Here is a 27,921-nt window from a genome sequence, read left to right on the forward strand (position 1 = left end):
TCAGAAGAGGCTTGCCAAGCCAGAAAAGACGGGAGAACGGCAAGAAGTGGCGACACCGCCATGAAACATTCGCACGAGCCCACCGTGATGTCTGTGATTTTGACGGTAACTTTTCAGGCGTAGTTCGCTTATTGGTTATCGTAAGAGATGGACTACACTGTATTCCAAAGCCTAGAAAGGCTGAATTCAGCAAGTGTCAAGAACTTTTTTTTTTTATTGAGACACAGAGCTCGAAATGCGAAATGGAAAAGAACAAGACTGAAATCAGTGACGTCGCACTAAACAACTGGTGCTGCAATTCCGGCGCGAAATTCAGGAAAACGAAAGATTTGCGTTCGCTTCTTCTAATAATAAACCTATCCTTGTGAAATTAAGAAAGCATAGTTTCGAAGGAATCCTTTGTCGCACTAGATTGGGTCATTGTTTTTTCTTGTGTCAGTTTAGAGGTAGGGGCGCTTACTGCGACTTCGGACACGTTACACCTGTACGAAGTTCGAAGCATAACTTCTATCGCTGTTATCAAACGCGGTGACCGCCTCGGCGTAAAAGAGAGCGCGCTCCGGTTTAACCTGCGGATGGCGACGCCGGTAGGGCGCGCTAGCTGCCTGAGCGGCGCGGCGGCGGCGTCGCGTAGCCGGCTTAGCTCGCTCGGGACACAAACGAGCCGGCATTCGTTGGAGCGCCGCTGTCAGAGCGCTCGGGAGAGAGGCGGACGTCATCGCGTTGCGTGTGCCGAGGAGTGGTTGCCGCTTCCAAGGCGGATTTGCGCCCGTCCCAGCTGGAAGCGTTCGACACCGGGCGTCCCTCGGATCGCGCGTCGAACTCTCGCCGCACAGGTGAGCGCCTCGGCGGTGCGCTTTCGCGCGCTCATGCTAAGCGTCATCGGCGCGAACTGTTTCCCGCTCTACTTTGCAAGGCTCTAAAGCGATGTACTGTGGGTGGTAGCATAGCCATCGTGCAGTGCCGTCAAACGAGTGACGTAAGCTAAGTGAAGGAGTGACAACTGGCACAGGGAAACGGGCAAGAAAAAAGTTACATCAGCAACAATGCCGACAACGAAAACTAAATACATTATTATTATTATTATTATTATTATTATTATTATTATTATTATTATTATTATTATTATTATGCATTTTCACTTGTGGCAAACTGGAAACACGCTCGTGCGCTTAGATTTAGGTGGCTTTAGTAAAGCCTACGTGGTCAAAATTAATACTAAGGCCGCTCCATTACCACGTCCCTCCTAACCAACTTCAGTTGCAAGACGTTAAATCACATAATTCAATTTAATAATGATATTATTCCGTAATTGCGTAAAAGAAATATACAGTGTGACCTGTCACAACAAAACCTAGAGCCGCTGCATGCCTTTATTGGTTGTCATGAGAAGTCCAGTGCACTTGTCCAGTGTAAGTTGATACACTCGCGAGAGAAGTTTCATATAATCTAAAAATGGCAAACACTTCGTCGAAGTTATAATTCCGCATAGTCCTTTTTTAACGTTATCTCTTTTGAAAAATAGTTAAAAAGTGTGTCAAGACGAAGTCCTTCACCGTCAATAAAAAAATAGGCCGTTCTCTTGATATTATGTTTTCTGCTCTGCTGGAATTCGTGTTCTGCTCGACCCTGCCTCAACTACCGCGCTCAACGTCCCGCAAGGATAATTCCAATCTGGTGTGTGACATTTTTCCGTAAGGGACGTTGAACCTCCGTTCGCGCATTTGGACCCTTCTTTTGGCCGGCGTCCAACGCACTGACAGTTTCAGAGATTTCAACTCTACGCACAAATGGCGCCCAGCATAAAACGGCTAGAAGAAAATTTACAACAACATTACTGTTTAAGTTACGCTCTAAGTACCCGAAGTAATAGTCGTTAGACATGCAAGTTCAGTTTATTCTTCGCAGAGGAGCGTTTAACACGATGTTGTTTGATGGCCATTGGTTGTTCTAACGAGTCTTTCGGGAGGTTGCTTCATTGCCTCCAATCTAAGTAGTAATGAGCAGGTCACAGAGGCCCCTTCTATAACTAGGGATGAAGTTAGAAGAGCCTTGCAAGACAAGCAACGGGGAAAAGCGGCAGGAGAAGATGGAATAACAGTCGAGTTAAATCAAGGATGGAGGAGACAATGCTTGAAAAACTGGCGGCCCTTTACACGAACTGTCTGACGACTTCAAGGGTAGCAGAGAACTGGAAGAATGCAAACATCATACTAATCCACAAAAAGGGAGACGTTAAAGAATTGAAAATTTATAGGCTCATTAGCTTACTTCCAGTATTACATAAAATATTCACCAAGATAATTTCCGATAGAATAAGGGCAACACTGGACTTCAATCAACCAAGGCAACTGGCTGGCTTCAGGAAGGGATACTCTACAATGGGTCACATCCATGTCATCAATCACGTAATCGAGAAATCCGCACAGTACAATGAGTCTCTCTATATGGCTTCCATAGATCACGAAAAGGCATATGATTCAGTAGAGATGCCAGTAGTCATGAGGCATTACGTAATCAAGGAGTACAGGAGGCCTACGTAACTATCTTGGAAAATATCTACAGGGATTCCACAGCTACCTTAATCCTCCACGAGAAAAGTAGGAAGATACCTATAAAGAAAAGCGTTCAGACAAGGATACATAATCTATCGAACGGTATTCACTGCGTGCTTGGAAAAAGTATTCAGGCTATTAAACTGGGAATGCTTAGGAGTAAGGATCAATGGTAAGTATCTCAGCAACCTTCGGTTTGCATATGACATTGACCTGTTCAGCAACACTGGAGACGAGTTACACCGAATTATTAACGACCTTAACAGAGATTGTGTACGAGTGGGGTTTAAGATTAATATGCAGAAGACAAAGATAATGATCAATAGCCTGGCAAGGGAACAAGAGTTTAGGATCGTTAGCTTCTAGAGTCTGTGAAGGAGTACGTTTACCTCGGTCAATTACTCACAGGGGACCCTGATCATGAGAGGAAATTTACAGAAGAATAAAAATGGGTTGGAGCGCATACGACAGACATTATCAGATCCTGACTGGAAGCTTACTATTATCGTTGAAGTGTACACTCAGTACATTCTACCGGTGCTAACATATGTGGTAGAAACTTGGAGGCTGACAAAGGCAGAAAACAAGTTAAGGACGGCGCAAAGAGCGATGGAATGAATAATATCAGGGGTAACGTTAAGAAACAGGATGAGAGCGGTGTGGATCAGAGCAAACGGGTATCGCCGATATTCTAATTGGCATCAAGAGAAAAAAAAATGGTGCTGGGCAGGTCATGTAATGCGTAGGTTAAATACCCGCGGGACATTACGGTTACAGAATGGGTGCCAAGAGAAGAAAAGCGGAGTCGAGGATGGCAGAAGACTAGGTTGGGCGATGAAATTACGAAATTTGCGGGTGCTAGTTCGAATCGGTTGGCATAGGACAGGGGTAAATGGCGATCGCAGCCTTCGTCATGCAGTGTACATGAAATAGGCTGATGATGATGATTTGATAGCCGTTTCCGGAATGATTATTATTGTCGCAAGAACACAGTAGGCTACAAGAGGACCAGAACGAGTGCGGTTTGTGTTTAACTAGACTGCCGACAGCCCTTAGCCTGGTTCATCAAAGACTAAACAAGTGCAACGTTTCAGGGGACCATAAAATGCCGAGCGGTACATGGTCAAAGCTAAGGCGTTTCCTTTGCCTTCCGCAGCAAGCGATCTCGCGTAGCTAACCAATCCATCTAAATAACCATAAGCCGGGCTCGCGCTTGCACCAACCTCTGTGTAGAATCCTGCTTAATAATTGGCGGATTATATGGATGTCACAGTGTTAGCTTAGTGTCTTGCAACCGAGTAATATATAACGATACCTCTATCTTCAACCCTTCCGTTAGCGTTATCCTTGTAATCAGTTGAATTAAGTAGCTTTTCTATACTGTGGACCGCGACCGGCCACCTCGTGGAGCCATGCACCTACGCGAGCGCAAGCTCTCTCGCTGCTGTGACCGCTACGGGCCGTAGTGGCGGTTTAATGCGGGAAATAACGCTTATTGCGGTGAGCCAAATGTACGTGCAAGGGCTCCCTCAAGCTCTACCGAAGCGCCCGCTTATGTCACGGAAATCGGCCTCGTGTGGGCTTGACCGAAAGCAGGAAAGGCTGGTGGACCGTAATGCGATGAAATGAGCTGGAGCGACTACTCTAGACACGGCTTGAAGGTATGCATTAAAGTTCAACAGTAGGATCGGCTCAACATCACGCGGTTTAGTTTGAACGCGCCATTCATTTACATCTATTTTCACCAAAAGGCGTCTATGTCCTAGATCGGAAAACGCAACATAGTGTGCGCTTCAGAATTGTGGTCGGTGTTATATCGCGGATTATAAAGTGCAGCTATTGGGTAGTTGGGCCTTGTCCGTGCGAGAAAAATTCTCGAGGGACCCGAGCTTTTGTTACTTTTTAACGCGACGTAACCCCTCCTTATCGACATGATATCCAGAAATTTCAAGCAGATTCTGTATAAATCCATGACGTCTCACCGTCCAGATGACGTCTCACGGTCCGGAGCAGCAAATATCAGCAGATGTTCGCTGTTCGCTTCGCTCTCTATTTAGCCACATATACAACCAGTACTTGAACACGACTCATATATGAAAATTGTGGAGTGGAGCCAACATCAAAGAACAAAACAACTATGGAAGTGAAACTTAAATATCATATGCGTTCTTCGACATATTTTATGAAAGTCTGACATTTACACCTGAAAATTACGCGAAAAGAAAACCTAGTAAGTTCGCCTACCGTCACCAATACGACTGGCCCCATACTCACCATACCGTGGAAGCACTTTTTTTTTATTCTAAAATATAATTTTTTATATTTTTTATATTTGTTTTATGGAAAGAAGAATGATAGGTGTAACGTTAAGGGATAAGAAAAGAGCAGATTGGGTGAGGGAACAAACGCAAGTTAATGACATCTTAGTTGAAATCAAGAAAAAGAAATGGGCATGGGCAGGACATGTAATGAGTAGGGACGATAACCGATGGTCATTAAGGGTTACGGACTGGATCCCAAGGGAAGGGAAGCGTAGCAGGGGGCGGCAGAAAGTTAGGTGGGCGGATGAGATTAAGAAGTTTGCAGGGACGGCATGGCCACAATTAGTACATGACCGGGGTTGTTGGAGAAGTATGGGAGAGGCCTTTGCCCTGCAGTGGGCGTAACCAGGCTGATGATGATGATGATGATGATGATAATTTTTATAAGAAGCCCCACGTCGTTAATTGTCTACTGTCAAAGCTACCATGCCATGTGCCATATTCGGCGCCAGCTACAGATAAGGTTTGCGTCATGATATAATGCGTGAACACATGAAGGATTGAGGATAGCGAGGTGAATGTTAACCTTATCTCGACAGATTAGCCTAGCCATATATTTGACGCGCTACTACAGGTGTAGCAAATAAGATATGAAAAAAAACATGAGAGAAAGACATACGCATCTACAAACACACACGGCAAATGCAATAACACGTGAATTGGAGGTAGTTTGCCCTGTATTTGAAGGCTTGTATCATTGAGTAAAAGTGTGGAGTTCATCCAAAGGAATTAATGGGCTCCAGCGCAGGCGAACCATGAGTGATGAGATTAGGCAATTTTGTTTTCAGGCAGAGTTCAGCTTGGGCAACACAGCATCAGTTAGACATCTATACTAAAGCGGTCCGTCCTACGGTGAGCACAATTCGGTCGGTGAGGTCGATGAGGCAGACCTTTCGATGACATGTCAAGCTAAAGCAAAGTAAATTTCAGAATGCATGTTGCGATGAGCCGAAAAACTTTATCATAGCAATAGGTTGAAGTCAGCCAGCAGAGGCGCTATAGTTTCGCTTTCGCGAAAATGTTTTTATGTATGTTTTATTGACCATTTGGGTTCCTTGAACACGCATTTCAGAGCTGCTGAAGTGAAATGATGTATCATAGAAGACGATGGTAAAAAGCGTGGAGAAAAGAAGCGCCGCACAAGAGAGGGCGGTGAGCTGCACAGGAACGGAACGCAGCTGTGACGTCACTCGCGCATGTTGCCTCAATACGCGCGCGTCAAGTAGACGGTAACTCACGCTGCTCCCACCACGTGCGTTCATCATTATTATTTGTGATAACTTGCCAGCGCTGGTACTAGAGCCGCGTTTTGTTGCGCGCGTGTTGTACAGCGCATCGGTCGTCTGTCGGCCGTCCACTAGGTTAAGTAAGCAGACGACACGCAGTGCTCTGAAAATTGAAGTTTTGTACTTGTATGCTTTTTGCATATGTATAGCGCCCCGAGCTCGTGCTTGGATCAGCAAAAAATGTTCTTGAGAGTGAAACTGAGCTCTCGGTACTCTACTCATTAATCAGACCGCTGGGACCGCGGCAGTTCGTGCAGCAGCGAAGCGACTTCGCTGTCTAGTAAAGAGAACATAGCTAAGCGTCCGTAGTATACAGAAATACAATCTATACGCTCCCAACGACGGCGTATTTCAGTATGTCTTCGCTGACGGTTGATTACCCGCTGCGGTACGTGTCTCACTAGCTATGCGTTGAGCTGCTGAACACCAGGTCGCGGGTTGAATTACCGAATGCGGCAGTCGCATTTCGATCCGGGTCAAATGGGAAAGCGCTCGTTTACTTATAGATATTAGTGCATCTTAAAGAACCCGAGATGGGTCAAAGTTAAACCGCTGCTCTCCACTGCGTCATGTCTCATAATCGCACAGTGCATCTTGCGGTCGTTAAAATCTCCGATCCAATTTTTAACAATTGAAGTCGAGGATGATGTCCTCGATGCGGGTTAGTGAGATTCTATCAATGCAAGTTGACGCCGCTGCGCCGTGCGCTAGGCCTGCTTGACACAAGCCGTTATCCGTCCCATAACGGCACTTTCCCGTCAGGAGGAGAGAGCGCTTCCTTGCCGGTTTCCCCTGAAAAACGGGACAGCGGCTAACCTCACCGAAGCCCTTAAAGTCACCGGTGTTCGGTTTTCGAGGAGTAATCGGCGAAAAGGCACCCGCTCCTAGCGGATGCAAGTGCCGTAACAGTGACGGGACGGATAACGACTGTGGGCGGCATACCTTGGGCACGTTCATAACGGAAGAAGGGTGTACAGCGGATAGAGGGATGGCCGTAGAAAGAAGTGTGACTGTCGTGATAATAAAGATTGTGCTGAGAATAAATCTCAAAGAGTTTTCTCACGAAGACTTCCTCGGGTATGAGAACATGTTTTTTTTTTTATGCTGCATGTGTTATGCTTCATTATTGGCCATCTGTCACATGCACTGTTTGTCATCAGGCGGGCAGGCCTCGTCAGGCAGTTAGCCTTCAGCCTACCCCATGTAGCGGTGACGTGTGCTGTATTCGATGAGTCTTGTAGAGGTCAAATTCAATATCTTGAGTAATTTCAAAGCACAGGTAGTAAATGGTTCTTCATAAGGGATATCCGAGAGGCATTCAAAGAAATGCCACGGAAGCGCCTGTCACGTCCGGATGTTTTGATTCTCAGTGTAAAGGGAACCTAGAGGGAAAAGGAAGTTTAGCTGAATCACTAAATAAGGCTTGCGCAACCCTAAAATGCCACACATAGCGTGTGAGGAATCCTGGTAACCCAGAAAAGACCGGCCGCCTTCAACTTCGAGCACCAGCCCGGCGTGACGTCATGAATTTTGCCGGCGTCCCCTCGGGCCTATTTAAATATTTTTAGCAGTAAATATTGGTGATATTACGAACTGAAAGAGCCAAATACACAATTTAGTAAGTTTCGATAAACTTTAGTCAGGCATAATGGCCTCAACAAGAGAACATACTTTGAAATCTGTGACGTAACAGTGTAGTATCAGCACTGAAGTTTCTTCGCAAAATTCTAAACATCAATCAGCTTTGTTAATCGTTTTATCTTCTACCAATAAAGCTATCATGCCGAAAAGTATTTACTATTTACGCATCATTTTGAAGCAGTACTTTATCAGTTTAAACTGACTCCCTATTTATTTGTAGTACTCCTTTAAGGGTTGTCATCGATGATGTATTGCCGCCTTAGCCTCCTGTGGCCTTCATCCATGACATTTTCTCTTTTCTAATTATATACCAGCTGCCTTTTCTATTGAATCCACTTGGCAATCTTCACCATGCTGAACGATATCCAGCGCAACTACCATGGAACACAGTATTCTTTGTCACTCCGCGATGTCGTGTTAGTTAGTCGAGCAACTCTAATCTGCGAATGCCTCGCAGGATGCGCTTTGGCATTCCAAAATCCCTTGCCAATTTAGCCCCGTTCCTGTGCATTCAGCTTGCGCGACACTGAGTTAGCCTTGATTTTGGAAACTTGGCATTCAGTTTGTGATGATATGCTTCGTACATAACCGCCAACTGAAAATATCCTTCTCCGTCTCCCGACCTGTCTGAAGCGTGCCGACGACTTCCCTTCCGCATGAGGCCTTCTTCTACTAATGCTCACATTCAGTCTTTTTTTTTTTTTTTTGAGGTCCTTGCACATCGAACTGTTGTGATTAGGCCATGTGCAGTTGCCCGTAAAACGAAACAATATTAGCACGAGTGGTCGGCATCCGGGGCGACAATATCGCAACTCATATTAGCGTAGCTCACAAACACGCGGCACTAGTAGACGGCTATTGCCACTGTTCAATCTAGAGGTTTCTGGCCACACAGCTTTATGAGTTTACATGATTCCCACGGAATCACGCCGCTCGTTAAAATGATGAGCCCTTGCCAGTCGTAACTGTCCGACTACAAGAACCTGAGAGCGACGAACAGCTCGACACCTCTATGGCTGGTTTGTCGAAAACCTGCAGCGTAACGTGTTTCCCTAGCAACACTACGTTGTTGCAAAAGTATGTTTGATGATTATTGGGAGCCTTTTCTACCAGACCCTGTATGCATAAGCGTTTGGCTTTATTAGAATCGCCTGTGTTTTTTCCACGGCTGTCCGCGCTGCTGCTGATTCGGTGGTCATCAAGAACACTTCGTAATAATGCGAAGACGGAGGAGCACCAAACAACTGCACCGCAACGCAAGCAGGCGTGTCGTAATATAACTAATCATCAATAACAATAACAGCGAAAGTACACCGAACTGACCATAGAAGCTGTCGTAAAATTACATGGTTCCGTATGATTTTCAATGGCGAAGTAGAATGGCTGAACATAATTTAAATGACAATAGCGCGAAACGAAAGTAAACGACATTATTCAAGCAACATCTCCTACCGTCAAGTATGTTCAAACCACCCAGCGGATCGCCTTATGCAGCAAGCGCGCTTTTCTGTACGACACCCGTGCATCCGTCTTGCCTGCTTTCCTCCCCTGTGAGATGCGTCACGGAAAAGGAAACGGGACGTGTAATCTTTCGTTACTTTACGGTCTGCTCACGGTGTCCACCTAATGGACCTTTCTGCGGAACGCGAGGGCCACCCACGGCCGTGCAAGCACTGATTTGTAATTGTGCACACGCCGTGGAGACAGGCGTCGCACTTACGCTTTCTTCCTGCGGCGTGCGAGCACCTGCCAGCAATGATATATGACGCAAATTCGGCCAAGTAACTTGTGTCACCGCCTCAACCAAACAAAAAATTCTTGTCTGCCTATGGCAGCGGTAGTCGCTCGCGTCCTTGCGATTCACATCTGTCTATTTTTTACGAGATCCACTGCGGTCGGGCTAGCTAGGCTGAGAACTGCCTTGATCGATTTAGTCCACATGTACGACACGGAAAACTGATGAATGCTAGGTGGTGGAGAAATTTGACCGTGCACGACAGCTAAAATTACGCATAATAAGCATGGCAGCGCAATGCGCAGATTTAATACTCTGAAGGTTACGATCTGCACGTTGCTATAGGCGTGTGAGGCGAGGAAGATAAATTGGACAAGGCATTCTGTTAGGACTAAAAAAATTATACGAAATCGCAGCAGACACTTGACATAAAGAAAGCTCAGTCAAACACGAGGGGTTCTAAAATAAAGCTAGTCAGTCTGTCAAGTTCGCAGGCTAAGACCGAAGAGTTGCCGTGTTGGTGGTGCCTTTTGCGGTACCACTATCTCCGGTGAGGCTATGGCCGCCGTGGGAGGAAGGAAGGGCAGAACGGGAAGGAAGGGTAGGTGACACCGGACTTGGCAGAAGGCAGCCGACTCCAACGGAAGCTAGCAGCAATCTTAAACGGCCGAAGGGAACAGTCTCGATAGCAAGGCCCATCCTGTAGACGGGCCCTCGTTCTTGCAAACCTCATGCGTAGGTGTGGGCTCTGCTGTCCCCGTGGGCCTGGTAACGCCCACCCGTTCCAGCGGTGTTCGGACTATGTCGCCTGGCAGGTATGCACTCGCGCTGCCACCGAGGGATTCTTTAATTCGATTGCCATTCTTTGAATACTTCACGTGTTTTGAGCCTATCTATCGCGTGTGTCTATGTAGCCTCTTAAATCTGGACTCTAGACCATTTTCCGTAAGGAAGATTCTTAAACCCTGGCCATTCGCGTCTATGGCACAGAAGGCCGCGAAAGCGCTCTTGAAATACCTCAAATCGACAGGCCTTGGGAACCGTGTGTAGACTCGGTCCGAACCTTCCACTGTGCGCAAAACCGTGCTCTCTCTCTCTCTCCTCTCTCTCTTCATCCCCATACCCCCTTCCCCCAGTGCATTGTAGCAAACCGAACGCGCGTCTGGTTAACCTCCCTGCCTTTCCTGTCTTCTATTTCTCTCTCTTACTTAGTGACCCAAGTTGCATACCACCTGGGACACTTGGTATGTCCTCATGATCGTGATGCCGTCATGTCGTTTTATCGCTGTCGTTTCAACTTTGTCACCTGACTCTCATGATCGCGTTGTCGACAAGTCTTCTGCGCCGACCCAGCGGGCCAAGTTGTCTAATAGCCTGGCCACTGGATATGTGGACTTGGTGGAGAAGCCTTGGTGGTCGTCGCGATATTATAATTCTAGCTTTGCCAGTTGTCTCTCTTCACGCCGACTTCGTCACTCCATTGTCGTCAGGTCATCGTCGTCATAGGTTGCGTGAAAAGATTGTCGTTACGAGTCGTCATACTCTCGTCGTCATCGGAGTGTCCTCAAACTGTTGTCATGACGTCGTCGTCACGCGTCGCCCTCATACCTTTGAAGTCATGCCGTCGTCGTCACACTGTTCATTTACCATTGTCATCACTTCAGTATCATCTTCCCATTGTCACCCTGTCGTCGTCATCATACTGCATTCGTCGTTCTATCGACGTCATTCCTTCTTCGTCATTATGTCGTAATTATGCTGTGGTCTTTCAATCATGATTACGCAACCGTTGTCGTGCCATCGTCGTCATGATAGCGGCTCTCTGAAGACGGCGCGTCTTCAGAGAGCCGCTATCATTCGTTCGTTGTCATACGGTAATCGCCATGCCGTACTCGTCGTGCCATCGTCGTCATTACAGCTTCATCATACCTTCGTCGTCACGCCATCGTCGTCATATAGTCATCGTCATCCAATTGCCCTCACGTGGCTGTCGTCACGCTATCGTCGTAATACCAATAATATAATTTAGGAATGATCATCTCATTGTCATCGTGCTGCCTTTGTCGTTGAATCAACGTCACTCCTTATTTGTCATTCCATAGTCATTAATGCGCTGGTGCCATACACTCATCATCCATGCGTTACTATGGCAAGCGAGTGCCATAGAAACATGGGAGGATGCCGGACTATGCCACATATGACCAAAACAACGGAAGTCTCAGTATGGCAATTCTACAGATGTTAATGAAACTTTACTTTAAAAATACGGTCTGTTGCTACTTTGCTAGAATGCTAATCGCATTACCATCGACAGTCGTGATGAGAGGAGTTCTGCTATAATTTTTATTCTCTTACGCTCCTCATTTGTAACGTATTTTAACTGCGTAGGTATTCATGAAATGTCACAAGGTTTTCGCTTTATTGAATGGGTGTCAGCACTGGAGGGGCCAGCTGGTGAGAGCCAATGTGCGTGAAGACGACGAGAGAGTGAGAGGTGACGTGCTCGCACGATAATGATATAGCCGGGGACAGAAGGGTCACGTGGTACAATTCACCGATGTCTTAACTTTAAGACTGCCTTTGTTATAACACCGTCCGCATCAGACACACTGCACAGCAGCTCGATGGTGTCCACTGGCACAATGTGTACGGGAAGGAAAATCTAGATGAGAGCGTCGCGTGAGCAAATGGAAGCGAGAAAAATTCGGCCTAGCACGTGATCATACTATGGTAAGCTTTAGTGCTTTCCACTAGCTCGATGAGCGCACGCCCTTTCGAAGAGACAAAAGATGGTGGGTCAGTAGCATACCATAGCTACATTCGCGCTTTGCAATGAAGATGATGATAAATGTATAGGATGGATGGATACAACTTTCTTGTATGTCCGGCAAGGTTTAACGCGACCCGGGCTCAGGTCTCCCACGGGGGAACGTCAAGGCCCTGCCTCAACGCCACCTCACGGGCTTGCTGGACTGCCCACATCTGGATTCCGAGGTCTGAGCTGCGCAGAGCGGCTGGCCACCTCGACGACAGGGTCTCCGGAGTAACTGACATCCCTCCTATAACTAATATGTTGCAATAAAAGACCGAAGTTGCACAAACATACTTCGTGAAAACGTGTGCCGGTTGGCAAACACCGTGTGCAAGTGCACAAGAATCTAAACCTACCTGGAACCAGGCGCACAACGCGGACTCTGACAAGTGCAGGCTCACGTGCTGCGGCTAAATAGAGTAAAGGCGTGTTCACACGGGCCTAGCGAGATGGAGCGGAACGGCAGAATCGGTCGACGTTCTCGCGCAGGGTGATGCTGCACCGTTCACGTTACATATCGCCGCTTTCGCCTATTCGATCGCTTCCACCTTCTCTACTTCTACTTGCGTGTGTACGGTCTACCGCATTTTCCGTCTAGTGAAGGTAATATTTTTTACACCCTGTTTCAAGGCTTACAATTTTTCTTGCTACTGGTCCGCGCGCCAAAGATGAATGGAATAAATCTCTGTGGAGTACCGATGTTTCTAAGGCGCAAGAGTACCGCCGTTTCCCTACAAACGCTCGTACAAACGCGCGTGCAAAAGCACGGTTGGTGAACACTGCTTATCAGTGACACACGTTCTCAAGTTGCAAAACTCCAAAGCACACGTGTTGCATACTAATCTGAACACATGTAACATTAATGCCGCCGTACGATTCCCGGTACGTCAAGGTCGCGCGCAAAATCTACCCGCAGACAAAACAACGAAATGCGACACCCTGGCATTTCGTTCCTTGATGATGGCTCGTTCCTTGATCCTTCCTTGATTCCTCTCGTTGCTTGATGATGATGATGAATACAGGCGCAAAGGTGCGTTCACACTTGGAAGCGTTATATCGCGCACATAGGATAAATTCCATCGGTGACAAAATGTGCGCGTGCCTACTGAAGGTGTCGTTCCGCGCGGCGGTATGTCCGTCGCCGCCTGCCAACTGTACCGAGAATAGTGTTCGCCTGAGCTCGTTGGTTGAACGTAGTAAGAACGATTTTCACCAAAAGGCTATTGTCGTGGCCAGCGAGGAAAGACAACACGCAGCCTAGATTGTCAGCTCAAATCACTCAGCGTTTAGTATTCATTCAGAAACCTTTCGTAGCACAAGACAACCAATGCATTGCCTTTCTGTGTTTGTGACGCCGAGAATCTGTTTCTCACATTGATAGATCGGTTTACCGCAGATAACTTTTTCTTTTTCTGTCCGTAGCTTTGCCAATAGTATGCACAGAGCTTAAAGACAGATTAAGAGAGCATATGCAGTAGTTGAAACAATATCGCGACGATCGTGTATCGGTACACTGTGATGATTGTGGCTGGGAGCCACTGTTTAAACAAGGCTGTGTCTTGTGCAGAAATGGGGACAAAGATACGCAGGAAATCATGGGAACGATCTTTATCGCAAAAGTCGCGGTATATCGGCGCCCGTCTGTAGACCCAAAATGGCGTATCTGGTCTGTTGATCTGTGCGTGCGGTGATATGCCGTGTCCGCTTTCTTGGGTTGCCATTTGTTGTCGTTGAATCGGGCATAAATACGCCCCTTTTCTAAACAAAACTGTTGAAAGTATCGCACCGTCCTTCCACGGTGCACTAACTTCCAGTCCACAGCACTTCCGTTTTTGGTAATCCCGCATTTTGATTTGCTTGTGACGAGGAACACTTTTTATTTATTTATTTATTTATTTATTTATTTATTTATTTATTTATTTATTTATTTATTTATTACTCCCCCCCCTTACTGCCCCTCCGGTTTGACTAAAGTCGGTTTGGGACCGGTCGGTGCGACGAAGGCTTATTTCTGTCGCGTGACGTAGATCTTCTGGTTTCTGATCTTGTCGCGGGCAGGAAATCTTTCAGTGTGAACAGAGTAGCGATAAGTAAGGTTGGGAATGAGTCCTACAGCTCATAGACCTTGCTCTTTTCCAAGAAACTCACCTCGTTATTCACATCGCAGGGTTTCTCCGCCAAAATGAACGTGTACCTGCGTCCGTCCCTGCTTTTGCTGCTGCTGGTCTGGTTGAGCGTGACGGGCCATGGGACGGCGCGGCCTCCGTGGCCTTCCGGCTCAGGAAGAGGCAACGCCGACCGGTCTCAACGGCCCCAGGGTCGGAATCAGCCCTGCCATGGTGGACATGGACGCGAACAACGTGCCAGACTGCGCAGGGTCCTACTGGCCAATGGCACGGCGGTCTGCAATGACGGGTCGCCCGCAGGGTAAGTTATGAGGTTCCGATTTGAACGCAGAGCAGTCGGTGTGCTGAGCAAACAAAGTACACTTTGCGTATCAGTTCCAAACAGCGAATCCCCGATCAGGCGTGGCGACTGTTCAATGTGGTTTATTGTACGATTGATGGCCTTAGCCAAGAGAGAGCAAGAGAGAGAGAGAGAGAGAGATAAATGAGATGCAAGAGGCGGAGAGATTAACCGGAAGCGAAATATCGAGCTTGCTACCCTGTCTGTGGAAGGGGTAAGGGGAGACATAAAGATAAAGAAGGAAGCAGAATGAGAGACAGACAGAACATCACACACATATTGACATCAAAGAACGCGGGAGTGTCACAGTTGTTGAACTAGATAGCTTGACCAGAGGAACTTGACTGGCGCCTTCATCGCCTGCTGTTGTGACGACCACATGCACCAGCCGGCTCTCCAAGATTGTCTGCTCTTAAAGCGGCCGGTCTTTGCGGCGTGTCAAAGCCGTCACGAGGGACTGCTTTTGTTGAGCTGTAGCGAGGACAATAACAGAGAGCATGTCCGGTGCTTTGCTCGCTGCCGCAACTGCCAGAGGCAGCACTGTGAGCCGTTCAGATGCGGCGAGATAATGCATTCTTGAAAGATACTCGAAGCTGCTGTCGGCACAGATGGGTCCAGGTGGTGCAGACGAGTGTGCTCCTATAGGATAGAATCACGTTTACAGTTTATAAGCTGCACAGCGACTTTGACAACGTGATTAATCGTAAACAGCCGGCCTGCACAAAGTTTAAACAAAGCAGAAAATACTGTGTACGAGAGAAGAAAATCTCCGTCGGGAATCTTTCTTATATCTCACCCTCTCAGCCTGTGTTCAAATACTAACTGCCAAATCACGCAAGCCTCCAGCGTTAATTCTGAGTTTAGGCAGGTAATGCCATAGGTCATATTGGGGAGCAGATTCCCCACAGGCGTATACTGGCGAATGAGCGTCGCCGAGAATAGCCGACACTGCGTCGGGTGTTGCAAGCTCGTGGCGCGCCGCGCTGTGGCCATGCGCGTCGCGCTGCAGCATGCAGCAGGTTCATGCAGCAGGTTCGCACATGCTGCTGAACGCTCGCAGAAACCGCTGACTACTGCGTACCGCTGACCGAGACGCTTTTTCGCCCTACAAGTCACGCACCTGATGCAGTTGGTGCTCCTCGAAGAAGAGGTGCAGAGGCACTGCTGCAGCGTGATCTTTTCTTCCGCGACATGCGCGAACCTGCTCGAGTTCTATGATGACGTATTCCTGCGTGCTTGGCACTGTGTGTATAAAGATGGAACCGCCCGGACTGAGCACGAACGGCCGGCTTAACACAATATGGCCGTGCAGTTGTTTCTTGTGTGTGTGGCCTTTTATGCTTCACCACCGGGAATCGCCCCCACAGGACGGGGTGCACAGTATATAGTGGGAAGTGTGGCTGGCTCGGCCGCATGGGATATCGCGAGTCATGTCGCTTTTCCGTATGCCAACTGTTATTCCCGTTCAGCGTTCACTGGTGAGTGTCTCTGCATGTGTACAAATTAAGAAATCTTGCATGGCGCTGTGGGGTAGCTGACCAAGGCACCGAGAGACGCGCTCTGTGCAGCCAATGACACGAATGTTCTATTATTCAACGCGCGCCTTTTTCCTGTAGCTTCCAACACTATAAGCATACTTCTGGTGAATGCACTCTAACAAAAGGGTGGAGGTTCTCCACGTGGGATTAATGTTGGAGAAAGTCCTGGTCAGGTATCGCTGTCAAGTTATTCAAGACTAGAGTATGCGTCTAGCAAGCTTGCTTTCTCAAGCAACATGCAGATAAGTGGCAAAGATCGGCGCTGGTGTAAACTTCATGGGAGTAATTAGACTAGTATTTTCGTGGGTGACTGGTGGGCTATGAAGCTGATGTCTGTGAATAGGTAAAAATGTCCTAATGTCGGTTAATGGAGCTAACATGTACCGGCGGGGCCACACCGTCATGCACAGAACCTGTTCAAGATCCCCGTGCAATATTCCGTGGTAGTGCGCTTGCAGTGGGCGTACCAGTCGGCGTACCTTCGGCGAATGCAAATGTGTCGCGTTTGAAGTGCCAAGGTCACCGGAACCATATTCGCAGTCGGCAATAACCTCCTCTAATGCCTAATGCAGGTGGAGATCTCGACAGCCATGGCTTAAATAAGTGCGAAATCGGCTCTGTTCCTGCTGTAATGTGAAACCCCAAATTAAGCGTGACGCGAGGACAGTATTGCTACACGCGTGTGGTATTGGATTGTTTGAACGAGGCGCGTGGGTGCCATCACCCGAGAAAAGAGAAGGAAGAACGAACTGGGCTCGCGCTGTCAATCTAACCGGTCAGCGCTGCAACCGCTGTTGTAAATATAACCTGTGAATAGTTGCTCTTCTTAGTGACTCGTCCTTCACGTAACATTGTGGTGGAGGTGCTTCAATGAAAACGCGCTCACAGACGCTTTCGCTGTAGCCCTCTTTGTACTATAGAAGCCGCCCACCTGTGAAGCGGGGCGACATTTTGTGCGCAGTCATGGGAATGTGAAAGGTAGAAAACGCGAGATGACACATGGTTGCTTTCAGGACAACCGGAAAAAAGAGTCAGGCTTGTCGTTGCAAATGTAAATGCGTCGTGAGCACATACCTGCGTATGCCGTGAATTCCTTGAAATTTCTGAAGCCTTGCTGCCACAGATTTCTGACGTGGCGCTGCAGTTCGAGTACAAAGAACGTGTGTTGGTGAACGTTTTTGACACAATTCTCTTAAGAAAGGTTCACATCCTAATGCGTCCGAATGAGATACAGACAGGGATCATTTGATGAGCATAACTGAAGAAGATCTGCCATTTACGTTAGACAATACTTCTTTTGCGATGTTTATAGCATGCCGCCATGACATAATCCAGCCCGACGAAAGCGGAACCTATGGCCCTGTCCAGTTTCGTCATTATGTGCGGCCAAGTTTCTTATAGACCAACCGTGACAAACTTCCGTTTGATTTTCACGTTTACTGTAAATCGCTTTTGTCTTTCTTCTTCGAAGTCACTCAGACTACATTTTAAAGACCCTGATAAGACTACCAGTTATTCGCTTTAAGCGTGCTATCGGGTCACTTTCCGTGTTGCAGTGTCCGCTAAAGATGGTTGAAATTCTTGCTAAATGCGATGGTTTACCGAACCTAATGTTTATTCAATCTGTTTTGCTTAAGGTAAATCTTTTTACCGCTGAGAACTTGGAACATTCTCTCCAGGCTGCAAGTGCATTTACGCTGACTGTTACACAAGAATGCCTTATATGCGCATTTTTTCTCCGCTTCCTCAACACGATAAATGAAGCATACGCTCTATCTCACGATGGCACGCTGCATGATCGACTCAGAGATTGTGCGGAATCAAGTGGATGCAGTGTGTCGCAATGACTGACTCATGACAATACTGGAGTCCCTGCACACTGTTCTTTAACTGATTGCGTGCGGTTAACGCCATGCGATATAGCACTAACTGTACCAACTTAAGCTGACTTTAAAATGAATTTCGAGCACCTGATCAGTAGTGCTGATGTATACCCGCATAAACGCCGTGGTTTCTCAGTGGCTGTGGCATTGGGCTGCTGAGCACGAGGTCGCTGGATCGAATCCCGGCCATGGCGGCCGCATTTCGATGGAGGCGAAACGCGAAAACACCCGTGTACTTATATTTAGGTGGAGGTTAAAAAACCCCAGGCGGTCGAAATTTCCGGAGTCCTCCACTACGGCGTGCCTCATAATCTGAAACTGGTCTTGGCACGTAAAACCCGATCACTTAATTTTAATACCCGCATGCTTCGACGAGTGGAGATAACTGCTGCCGTTTCTGAAGCTACATGAAAGGACGAAGGTTTCGCATGTCGAGGAAAAAAAAAACGAGGACGATCCGCTTACATGCGTATGTTATGTTGCTGCAAGAAATCGCGTTCATCAGGCATTTGTTAGTGAACAGGAGAAGGCGCGAACTTCCGATAGCTTCCCGAACATCGGTAGGTCTCGCCTTGTCTATTTACCATAGAAGCGCGAGGACCCCATTTGCCCAGCCACATTTCGTGCTTTTGTTACTAGTAATTGAATTGAGGGCTTCATCCTTGCTTTGGCCAAATTTACTAATAATTGAGTCGAGAAGTTAATCCTGGCTATAGTAATCAGCATGTTTCAGTGGCAAGTTACGGTATGGGAAAAACAAAACTTACGTCCTACGTACTGGCTCTCATTTTCACTCAGGCGCTCCACTGGTTCATAATCACTTTGTAGTCCTCCCATGTTGTCATCGCCTATTGTATCGCTTGCCTTGCAAAACGCCACCGTAATTAGCTGTCAAATGCAAAAGTTATTTTTCCATCATCGACAAATGCAAGCGAAAGAGAAAAGGAGCAGACAGGTGTCATAACTCTTGACTTGTGACCCGCCGTGGTTGCTTAGCGGGTTTGGTGTTGCGCTGCTAAGCACGCGGCTCAAATCCCGGGCCCCGCGATCGCATTTCGATGTAGGCGAAATGCAAAAACACCCATGTACTTAGATTTAGCTGCGCGGTAAAGAACCCCTGCAGGTGGTCAAAATTAATCCAGAGTCCGCCACTACGGCGTGCCCCACAATCAGATCGCAGTTGTGGCACGTAAAGCCCCATAATATAGTTTTCATTTTAATCCTTGACTTGTGTAGCACACCGAACCAGCCACTCGTTCGGTGTGCTTCATTAGACTTGTGCATTCGCCTTACTTTCGCTGTCTTTGGTGCAGTGTGTATCAGCTGTAGCGGTGCCTCTCTCGGCCTTCCTCCTCCGTATGCAACAGCGGTCTAGACCGCGAGGAATGTTATCCAGGTGAGCATGTACGTTTCGGGGAGCAGTTGGCTCCCAAGAATCAGACAGGCCTGAGGTCATCTTTCGAGGAAAAAAACTTATTGCCCTCTACGCCTCGATCACGTGGCTAGCGCCGTCTACCGCGCGCGACGCTCGCCGTTTGGGTGCCGACCCACCCTCCGTGTTTACGGGGCGCACTCTGACGCTCCTTTAATAGCGGCGGCGTTCAAAGTGGCGGCCCGCTCGAGGGAAAGTAAACATGCGCCAAGGGGACACCGGCGGCATGATGCGACACAGGAGGAGCGCAGCGCCATCCGAGTTGCTTTGGGCGGACGGGCCGAACCAGAGAGAGAGAAGGGGGGGAGGGATACGTCGTGTGGCTGCGACTAGCGCCGCCCCCTCTTTCTCTTTGGGACTCTCGCCCTCTCGCGAAACTGCCAATTAGGCTGCGGTACGTCCGTGCCCTTTGTGCGGTTACCGGGTGCCGCAGTCAAAACAGGCTACGAGCGGCGGCGCGCAGTTCCCAGCGACGAGGCACGCGAGCGATAACAGAGAAGTGGAACAACGCCATTGCCTTTATCTAACTCGCTCGCAGCGCCAACTCATTTACGTTATTTGCTTAGCGCGTAATGGTGGGGAAGTTCTTTGACCTTCGTGCGTTCGTACAGCGTAGTTTAGGACCGGCAGAAAGCGTTAAATTGGCAGCCCTTTCTGATGCGCTTTTGCGTAGTGCTCCTTCAACTGGTTCACGATGGTTCAACTGCTTGGAGAAGCCTGTGCTCCATCTTCGGGGCGGCGCACACTTTAAGTGTCGGAAAATTATATCGCCAGCTGTGCCTCGAACTTCTTTTCTTTTTAATTGTTTCGGCCGCACAATTTCGGTTTCGGTGGCTCGGAAGTTGTCAGGCCACATGGGTCTATCCATAGAAACGTTCATTCGAGGTATACTTTTCCTGTTAAAACGTCAGCCTTAATCTTTGGGCAGCTGATTTTAAAGGACACATGGATATAATAGTGGGACAAAGTCGGGATCTCGGTTTCTTTAGAAGGTATCACTTGGAGCTCATCTGTTTTTGTTCACAGCGCCTTGAGTATCGGGATTTACCTCAGGCCACGCCGAAGCAGAAAGGCCAGAGCGTTTGTACGCAAATGTGTTTCCTGGCTCGGCAGGATGTACGAAAGAGTATGTTTGCGAACCAACGGTCAACACTACTGTAATATTGCTGAGTCTTACAAATCTATGGCTTCGACAAGTTGGACATAAGTTAAAACAACTGCGAAACAGAGCTGTTTTCTTTCATATGCTCAAGTGTCATCAACTGCGATATTGGGACAAAGCTACTGAGACGAGGGCGGAACTCGCTCAGTTTCCTAATACAACTCATCAATAGGACAAAAACTCCATAGTTGTTCAGCCACCACGTCTAGCCAACGTATTACTCCTTCCAGCGGCCTACCGCTGCATCTAGAAGGTGTTTGTGAAAGTGTATACCATGAAGCACGAAATGTCATTGGGAAGTTGAAGGAGCTGTGGTTATAGGACTTCTATTAGAGGTGCCGTGGGAGAGCTTTTTATGTAGGTACCTCTCGGGAAGCGTTTGCTACGAGCAACATATATCGATTTTCCCGTTCCCCTGGGCTACACCCCAAACAAGAAACCGCCTTGATGACACTCCGATTTTTCGACTTCGAATGCTTTAAATTAAACGTGACATTTGCATCGTCCTCCTAGATTCATGCTCGCCTCCCTTGTCCTTTCCTTTTTCTTATTTGTAGAGTTACCTGTATAAAAAGCAGTCTAACTGTTAGCATTGCAACAAGAAATACTATGTGTATTTTTCCTTGGAGTTATGCATCGTAGATTTACGCCTCATTGGCCTATGACACGCATTTATGCTAAAGTAAGGGTGTTACATAACTCACTAAAAAGATCGAAAAACTTGAGAGGGTCGAGGAGCATCAAAACGTTCGAGCGCAGGTTGCACGATGCAAACTGTATATAATGTCTGGGCAGAGATTCACACTGGCATTGCACTCCGGAATGTTCCACGAAAGCAGCAGCCAACCAATCCTAAACGTGGACGCCGCGATACCGAAGTTGCGTTTCGAGTACCGGTAATTCTCACCAACTACGAGCATGGTGAATCTCCCTCAGAGCTACTGCAAATGAGTGCGCTGAAACGCGGCTTGAAGTGACGACGAAATTCGTCGTTCGAATACGGCACAAAGCGATGCCGGGGCAGTAGACGCGCAATATACGTGCTCTAAATGATGTCGGATTTTAGGGGGATGCACTTCGCCGCGAACGTTCGAGCGTGTCCATTTTCGTCCTTTCTCTATATCCGATACTACGTTGAAGCATGGCGTTAATTCGAGATGCCCCAAGCGCGTGCCGTTCCTGGAGGAGTCGCATAAAGCGCTTCTCTCTCGGCTGCTCATACGCGACTACGCGCCCGCGCTGCGGGCGTCTTCGCCGAGACGGCACCCACGGCACACGCGGCCAGAGCGGGCGAGCCGTGTAGCGGGACCTCGCGTGGCTGCCGAGGAAAGGCGGCCGGCCCGGGGAGCGGCGCGCTGGCGTCGCCGGGGTGTGCGGAGCACCCAAGGCCGGTGGCGGCGGCGCACTTCAAAGGCGGCGGCGCCGATCAAAGGGAGCCGCCGCTCGCGCTTCAAAGGGGACCGCCGGCGAACGCGCGCACTCATCTCTTTGCTCGGCCGCCCGACGAGACAATGGGCCTAATGGAGTGGCCGCCGCTGCTGCCTGCAGCCGCACCTGCCGCGAACACCCCCCCGGGACTGAGGAAGGAGCGGGAGGCTCGTACTCCTCACAATCCCCGAGACTTCGATATGGGTGGGAGGGGGGCTGAGGGGTGCCGAAGGCGAGAGTGGCCCTTGGGTCTCCCACCACCGCCGCGCTAGGTGGCGCGGCAGGGATTCCTTCGCGCGTCGCACTGAAAACCACGCTGCCCGAGCCACTGCCTCACTTCAAGAGGAGTGTGTACACACACACACACACACACACACACACACACACACACACACACACACACACACACACACACGCACGCACGCACGCACACACACTGGCCTTGCATTCACACATTACGAATTAGAGGCGAGAAGGAGAGAGACGCTTGCGGCAAGTCCGTTCGCGAAGACTAGTCTTTGGTGCGCCGGTTTGTCCCGCGGTCAAATGCGTTTACCAGCGGGCAGGTAGGCTGGGCGTTATAGGGAGTGAACACTGCAGCCTCGCCTTCACGGCGTGGGTTTGAATGACAGGACAGTGGCGCTGGCTCGAAAGCTGTTGCGGTATGAGTGGTATTTTAGGTTCAGGAACGTTCCCTGCTCGTGCAGGTTCAGAATGTTGAGCTCTGTGCATGGACTCATGCACACTCCGGATCAGCTTAGTCATTTTGGTTTTGCAGCCTAATTTTGACACAAACTATTCACGATCTTGGAGAGCGCTTACCACGTTTCCGCTCCAATGCCTCTTCTTCAAGGCAGGTTTCTGCCGTAAGAAAAAGGCCAAGTACGCACTCTAAGCGTGTTTCTGTAACATTTAGCATCGTGTAGCTTGAAATGAGTACCTGCTAAGGTATTCTCGGAGCATCACCATCTTCTCATTTCCGTAGACACACGTATAGGCGACGCCTTTCCTGCAACATTCGTGTTTTAACGCACTCCCTTTCCCTTCTTTTCACATTTTTCCTTTAGTAGCATTAATCCACCCCCTCTCCCCTTTTGGCATTTTAATCTCTTTTTATTTTAGTTCCCCAAAATTTTTTCTACAGACAGACAGACAAAGCAGATTTTTTTATTTGCAGACCCAGATTTTCTGTTATATATCGTCACAGAAAACAGACAAAAGAAACGGAATCATTTTTCTCTATCTTTGATTTCTTTCACCGTCATTGTCTGCGTTTCCCTGCTGCAGAAGCGTGCGATGAAAGGGACATCACGCGGAATGGGGGAAGGAGGTCTGGGGGAGGTGGCAGCGCGGCACCTTTATGCATTGTCTGCGTGTCACTTTACCACTTGGCGTCATCTTTACGTTTCCTTTTGTCGCAACATCTACACAAACGCTCCCGCGCAAGCAGGCTTGCCCTGATACATTCAAAGGGTACACTGAGGTTCTCCAATTCAGTGCGTATACTCCGCGCAACTCTCGCACGTGCTTTCGGTAAACGCATTGAGCTTCGGGATTGCTGGACGACTGTACTGCCAAGCTATCCCTGTCCTTTGGACGCTTACAGTTGCAGGGCAGCGTTCGGGTGCTATCTCTTCTAGTGCACCCTCTCTGCACGAGATCTGTTCTGCTTTCATGCTCAGTTTGGCGAAAGTGACGACAGTGTATTCGTTAGTGCCAGTTTGTTCAATGGAGTTCGAACAAACATTTTTAGCCTCAGGAGCGCGTGCTCCTCTGTTGTTCTGTATGGACAGGTTCATTAATGCTCTGATCGAGCATTAATGGAAGGAATCGCGGATAACGTACTTCAGTGTGGGTTTAAAGAGCGCGTGCACCTTTTAAAGGATGCACGGGCGAACCGTTTCGAACCGCAGCACCTCGAGAGACTGACATCGACGAGATGCGTTGTGTGAGTTTTAGGCTTATGCTCCTAAAGGACTTTTGGCGAAGTCCACAGACGTCCCCAATCGAGGTGCTTATGTGGAGCACGATGGGGAAAAAAGGCTACTCTTCGGCTGCAATGCCCGGCTGCTAATTTCGGAATCCATGATCTCTCGCGAGTGCCGCCAGAAAGCGATTAGCTAGGGTTTGAGTCTTCAACGGACCACCGTGACGGGGCGTCGGTGCGGAGTACAACTGCTTTCCCTGAAATCAAGGGAACGTCGCCGTAGCCACTATAGCTTTTAATTCGTGTTCCCGTGTGGGGACTTCATATCGTACGCAACGGCGGGCCCGAGGCCCGGGAGATGCACCCGCACCTGGTCGCCTGATTTTGCGGTGGCTCTTTAGCAGAAAAAAAACCCAATGTCTTGGCTACTGAGGTGCATGGAATATGAAGGCGTCAGGGCATACAGCGTTTCGGAGATAGGCCCGTTCAACTTTAGCGCAGCGAATTCGCGACGCTTCACGAAATAGAAAGGAAACCTAGTTACATATGGTTCTGTCGCTGCCAGCAGCACCGTCTCTTTATATCTCGCTGGACTGCAGTGCACCAGTGTGGATGTGGTTTGCTGTATGCATGAAAGAATGCTTAACTCCTTCAACATTCGGCTGACAAATAAGACTCTCTCTTGTAAAAGAAATGCTTCATTGTTCCTCCTCTTAACCATTGCTGCTATACTATACTACCCGCAGTATAGCGGCGATTCCGATTCGCAGAAAGCCACCGGTTTGACATCGCGAAGGTGACGAAGACACTCACAATTCAGGCAGTGTCTAGAAAGAAAGTATACGTTGTTTATACCATGTGCGTGGCTATCAGACGGTTTCAGCATTTTGCAGCTGAGCTATTACAGTCATTCGCATCCTTATGGATTTTTGTCTATAGATGAACGGTTTTGAGGCCACGTGACTATCGGTGGCTATCATCGCTGTGCTACGCACAGTTAACTACGTCTTTCGACGCTGGTTTTGAGTCAAAGCTGTGACTGATGACGATTAGCAATGATGTCACGAAAATTAACCGCCAAGTTGCAAATTTTCAGTCTCCTTCCGTGAGAGTACTGATCACAGCAACAAAAGACGAAAGAAGACGAGAAACAAGATGCCTGTGCCTATAGAACATTAACAATGCGCTGATGAATTTTAAATGAGCTCAAAGTATGTGTTGAAATCGCCAATCCTTCAACGGCGACATCTTGTCGGCAAACAGAAGTAGCAACGTGCATCCACCGGTTCCAGTACGTAGCAGAATTGCACCAGGACAATCAGCCACCGGTTTTATTGGGCAATGTCAAGAAGATCTGTCACTAACCAGGTGCATGTCCTTAAATTACTTCAGATAATTTTAATTCGAAATGGCTGGGTAACAACCTAGCTCCACGCGTCGCTTTACCGTGCTCAGCATGTAATATGGGAGATTGATATGTAGGTCGACGAGTCTTGGAAATCTCACTAATTTGTCTTAATCGGCCGTTGGCTGTGAAGCCACGCGATTTCTTAACAGTGATGTTGAACCGAAGCTTCATGCGTGCTCTCTATGACTATTTCTGGTCAAGATATTCCTGTTGGAATCGTAACGCTTTGCAGCGAACAATTGTCAATCGGGAGAAACAAACAGTGAAACTAACCTAGATTGCGTTCTAGACAGGTGTCTGGACCCCTGTACGACTGCGCGCTGTAGTGGAATGCATTCCATTAGCCAGCACTAGCCATGGCTAGTGCTGTTTCATATTTTTGACAAATTTCAGTTTTCTCTGCCAACTGCGCGCGTCAAACGCGTCTAATTGGATGAGAAGGTCGCTGTGAACAGGCGCATCTTAAAGTAATCAGAGACGATAGTACTACTGCTTTCACATTCCACTATTCAAGCACAGTGCATCGTTCTGACGGGGCTCAGTGCTTTACTTTAGGGTAGTTCAGCTGTACAGCATACTACTCCGCTTGCGGACGACACGATGGGAAAGAAAGACACTCGGGAAATGTGTGTGGGTCGTGCTCTTTTCCGCTTCTTTAGCTTGTGCTGAAAGAAATGCTCATAGTGGTATGTTCTAAAAGCTGATATTCTAGGACACAACCCCATGCTTTTTATATATTGTAACCGAGAACCCAGCCAACTCTCTGATACTTCGCCGGATACACACACACGGGGTAATACACCATATGGTGTAGTATCGTCTGTTGCTCAGTTTTCGATGAGTGGCGTGTTTGTAATTGCTCGCTTGTCCGAATACGGTTCGGTGACCGTGGAAAGCCCGCACGCTTCTGTGCAATAGTGTTTCAGACCAGCTGTAAAACCGCGCGCACGCTAGCAACAAGATGCGCAGCATCCTTCATCAACACTGCAACGTGGTGGCACACGAGTGCTACACTCAAGATAGTCCAAATTTGATTGCGCTAGAAAACTCCAGCGCACTGCCGTCCATGTCAAGAGCCCATCGATTCTTCCCCCTGGCTCCGGCTTGGAGCTTTTGCCAGCGCAAGCGCAAGCGAGTAGCGTGCGCAGCGTCCGGCATGTCATGTGCTGAGATCTCCCTCTGCGTATTCGGTGACGAGTAAAGATACAAAAAGAAAAGTAGGCGCCTCGAGTGGTGAATGAAGAGCAAAAACTCGGTGGAATGCGGTGAGACTTACGCGATCTCCTCCCATAGCTGCTGCCGTTTTCGTGCGGCTCCTCAGTGCTGGCTTTCTTCACGGGCAGTAAATCACCGTAAATCGGCAATGATCTGACTCTGCGGGGCGCGGAAGGACGTGCTGCTTTTTTTTCTCCCTTTTTTTTTCTCGCCCTCCTTGCCCACACCAACTTTGCCACTCCTCAACCGCGCAGCATATCCCGTTTCTGCCCACCTTCAACGAGCAATCCCCTTCCCGCGCCCTCTCTCAAAACTGCTCCACAAGTAAGCGGGGACGTTGTGGGTGGGAGAGGGCGGTGAGATGCTTCGAAGCCGCGCTGCGCTCGTGCCGTGCCTGGGCGGCACTTTTGCGAGCTGACGCGATGCGGCAGCGAGAGCGGAAGGGCGCGCGATTCCGATCTGGCGCTGCTCGGCCATCGGAGACGAGAACTGGGCGAACGCGGCAAAGCTCGAGAGAGGGCGGCGGACGGACAGTGCGCCCTGTTTGCGCGGCGGCTCGTTTGACTCAGGGCGCCGGCCGAAGGCCATAGATCTTGCGAGTCGCCTTAACGACAGGCCTCGCTACATCCAGGAATGCGAATCCCTTCTTGCGATGCCCCCCCCACCCCACCCCTCCGCCATCTTCACCTACCCGCCTCCTTCGGTCTGCCACGATGTGCGGCCTGCAACTCTTGTGTAATGCGTGTACGGCACAAGTGAATACATAAACAAGTAAAACAGAATGAGATGGACTGTTAGGGGTGCTCATCTTGCCACTTCGGCAAACCAGGGGTCCCCTGCAGCTGGCGGCTTTTCGTATGCGCGTGGCTTTGTTTCTGCGGCCGTCTTCGAAGATCCTAATCCGTCATGAAGGTATATGAAGACCAGTGCGTCATGATAGCGCATATGTCAGGCGCTGCGGACTCGTGAAGCTCTGCACTGTGCCCCGTTCGGGAACCGCGCACGTGCGGGCAAGTGCTACATGTTGCCGCACCATCGAAGGACTGCGCGCTATCTAATGCCGTAGTGTGGCTCAGGGCGCCGAAAGCTGTCTGTCGACCTACGGACGATAC

The 27,921-nt window shown here is 48.7% G+C and overlaps 1 protein-coding gene across 1 annotated transcript in view; it reads left to right on the forward strand.

Annotated features, from left to right (window-relative positions):
• The first annotated feature begins 686 nt into the window (after positions 1-686).
• The window catches only part of LOC142586158 (palmitoleoyl-protein carboxylesterase notum1-like), a 62,283-nt gene continuing 35,048 nt past the window's right edge, over positions 687-27,921 (forward strand). Inside the window, exons 1-2 of the mRNA XM_075697411.1 lie at positions 687-836; positions 14,518-14,777. Coding sequence (XP_075553526.1) covers positions 14,533-14,777 — 245 coding nt within the window. The 5' untranslated portion in view covers positions 687-836; positions 14,518-14,532. The remainder of the gene's footprint in view (positions 837-14,517; positions 14,778-27,921) is intronic.

The sequence above is a fragment of the Dermacentor variabilis genome, chromosome 6 (assembly GCF_050947875.1).
Source record: "Dermacentor variabilis isolate Ectoservices chromosome 6, ASM5094787v1, whole genome shotgun sequence".
NCBI lineage: Eukaryota > Metazoa > Arthropoda > Arachnida > Ixodida > Ixodidae > Dermacentor > Dermacentor variabilis.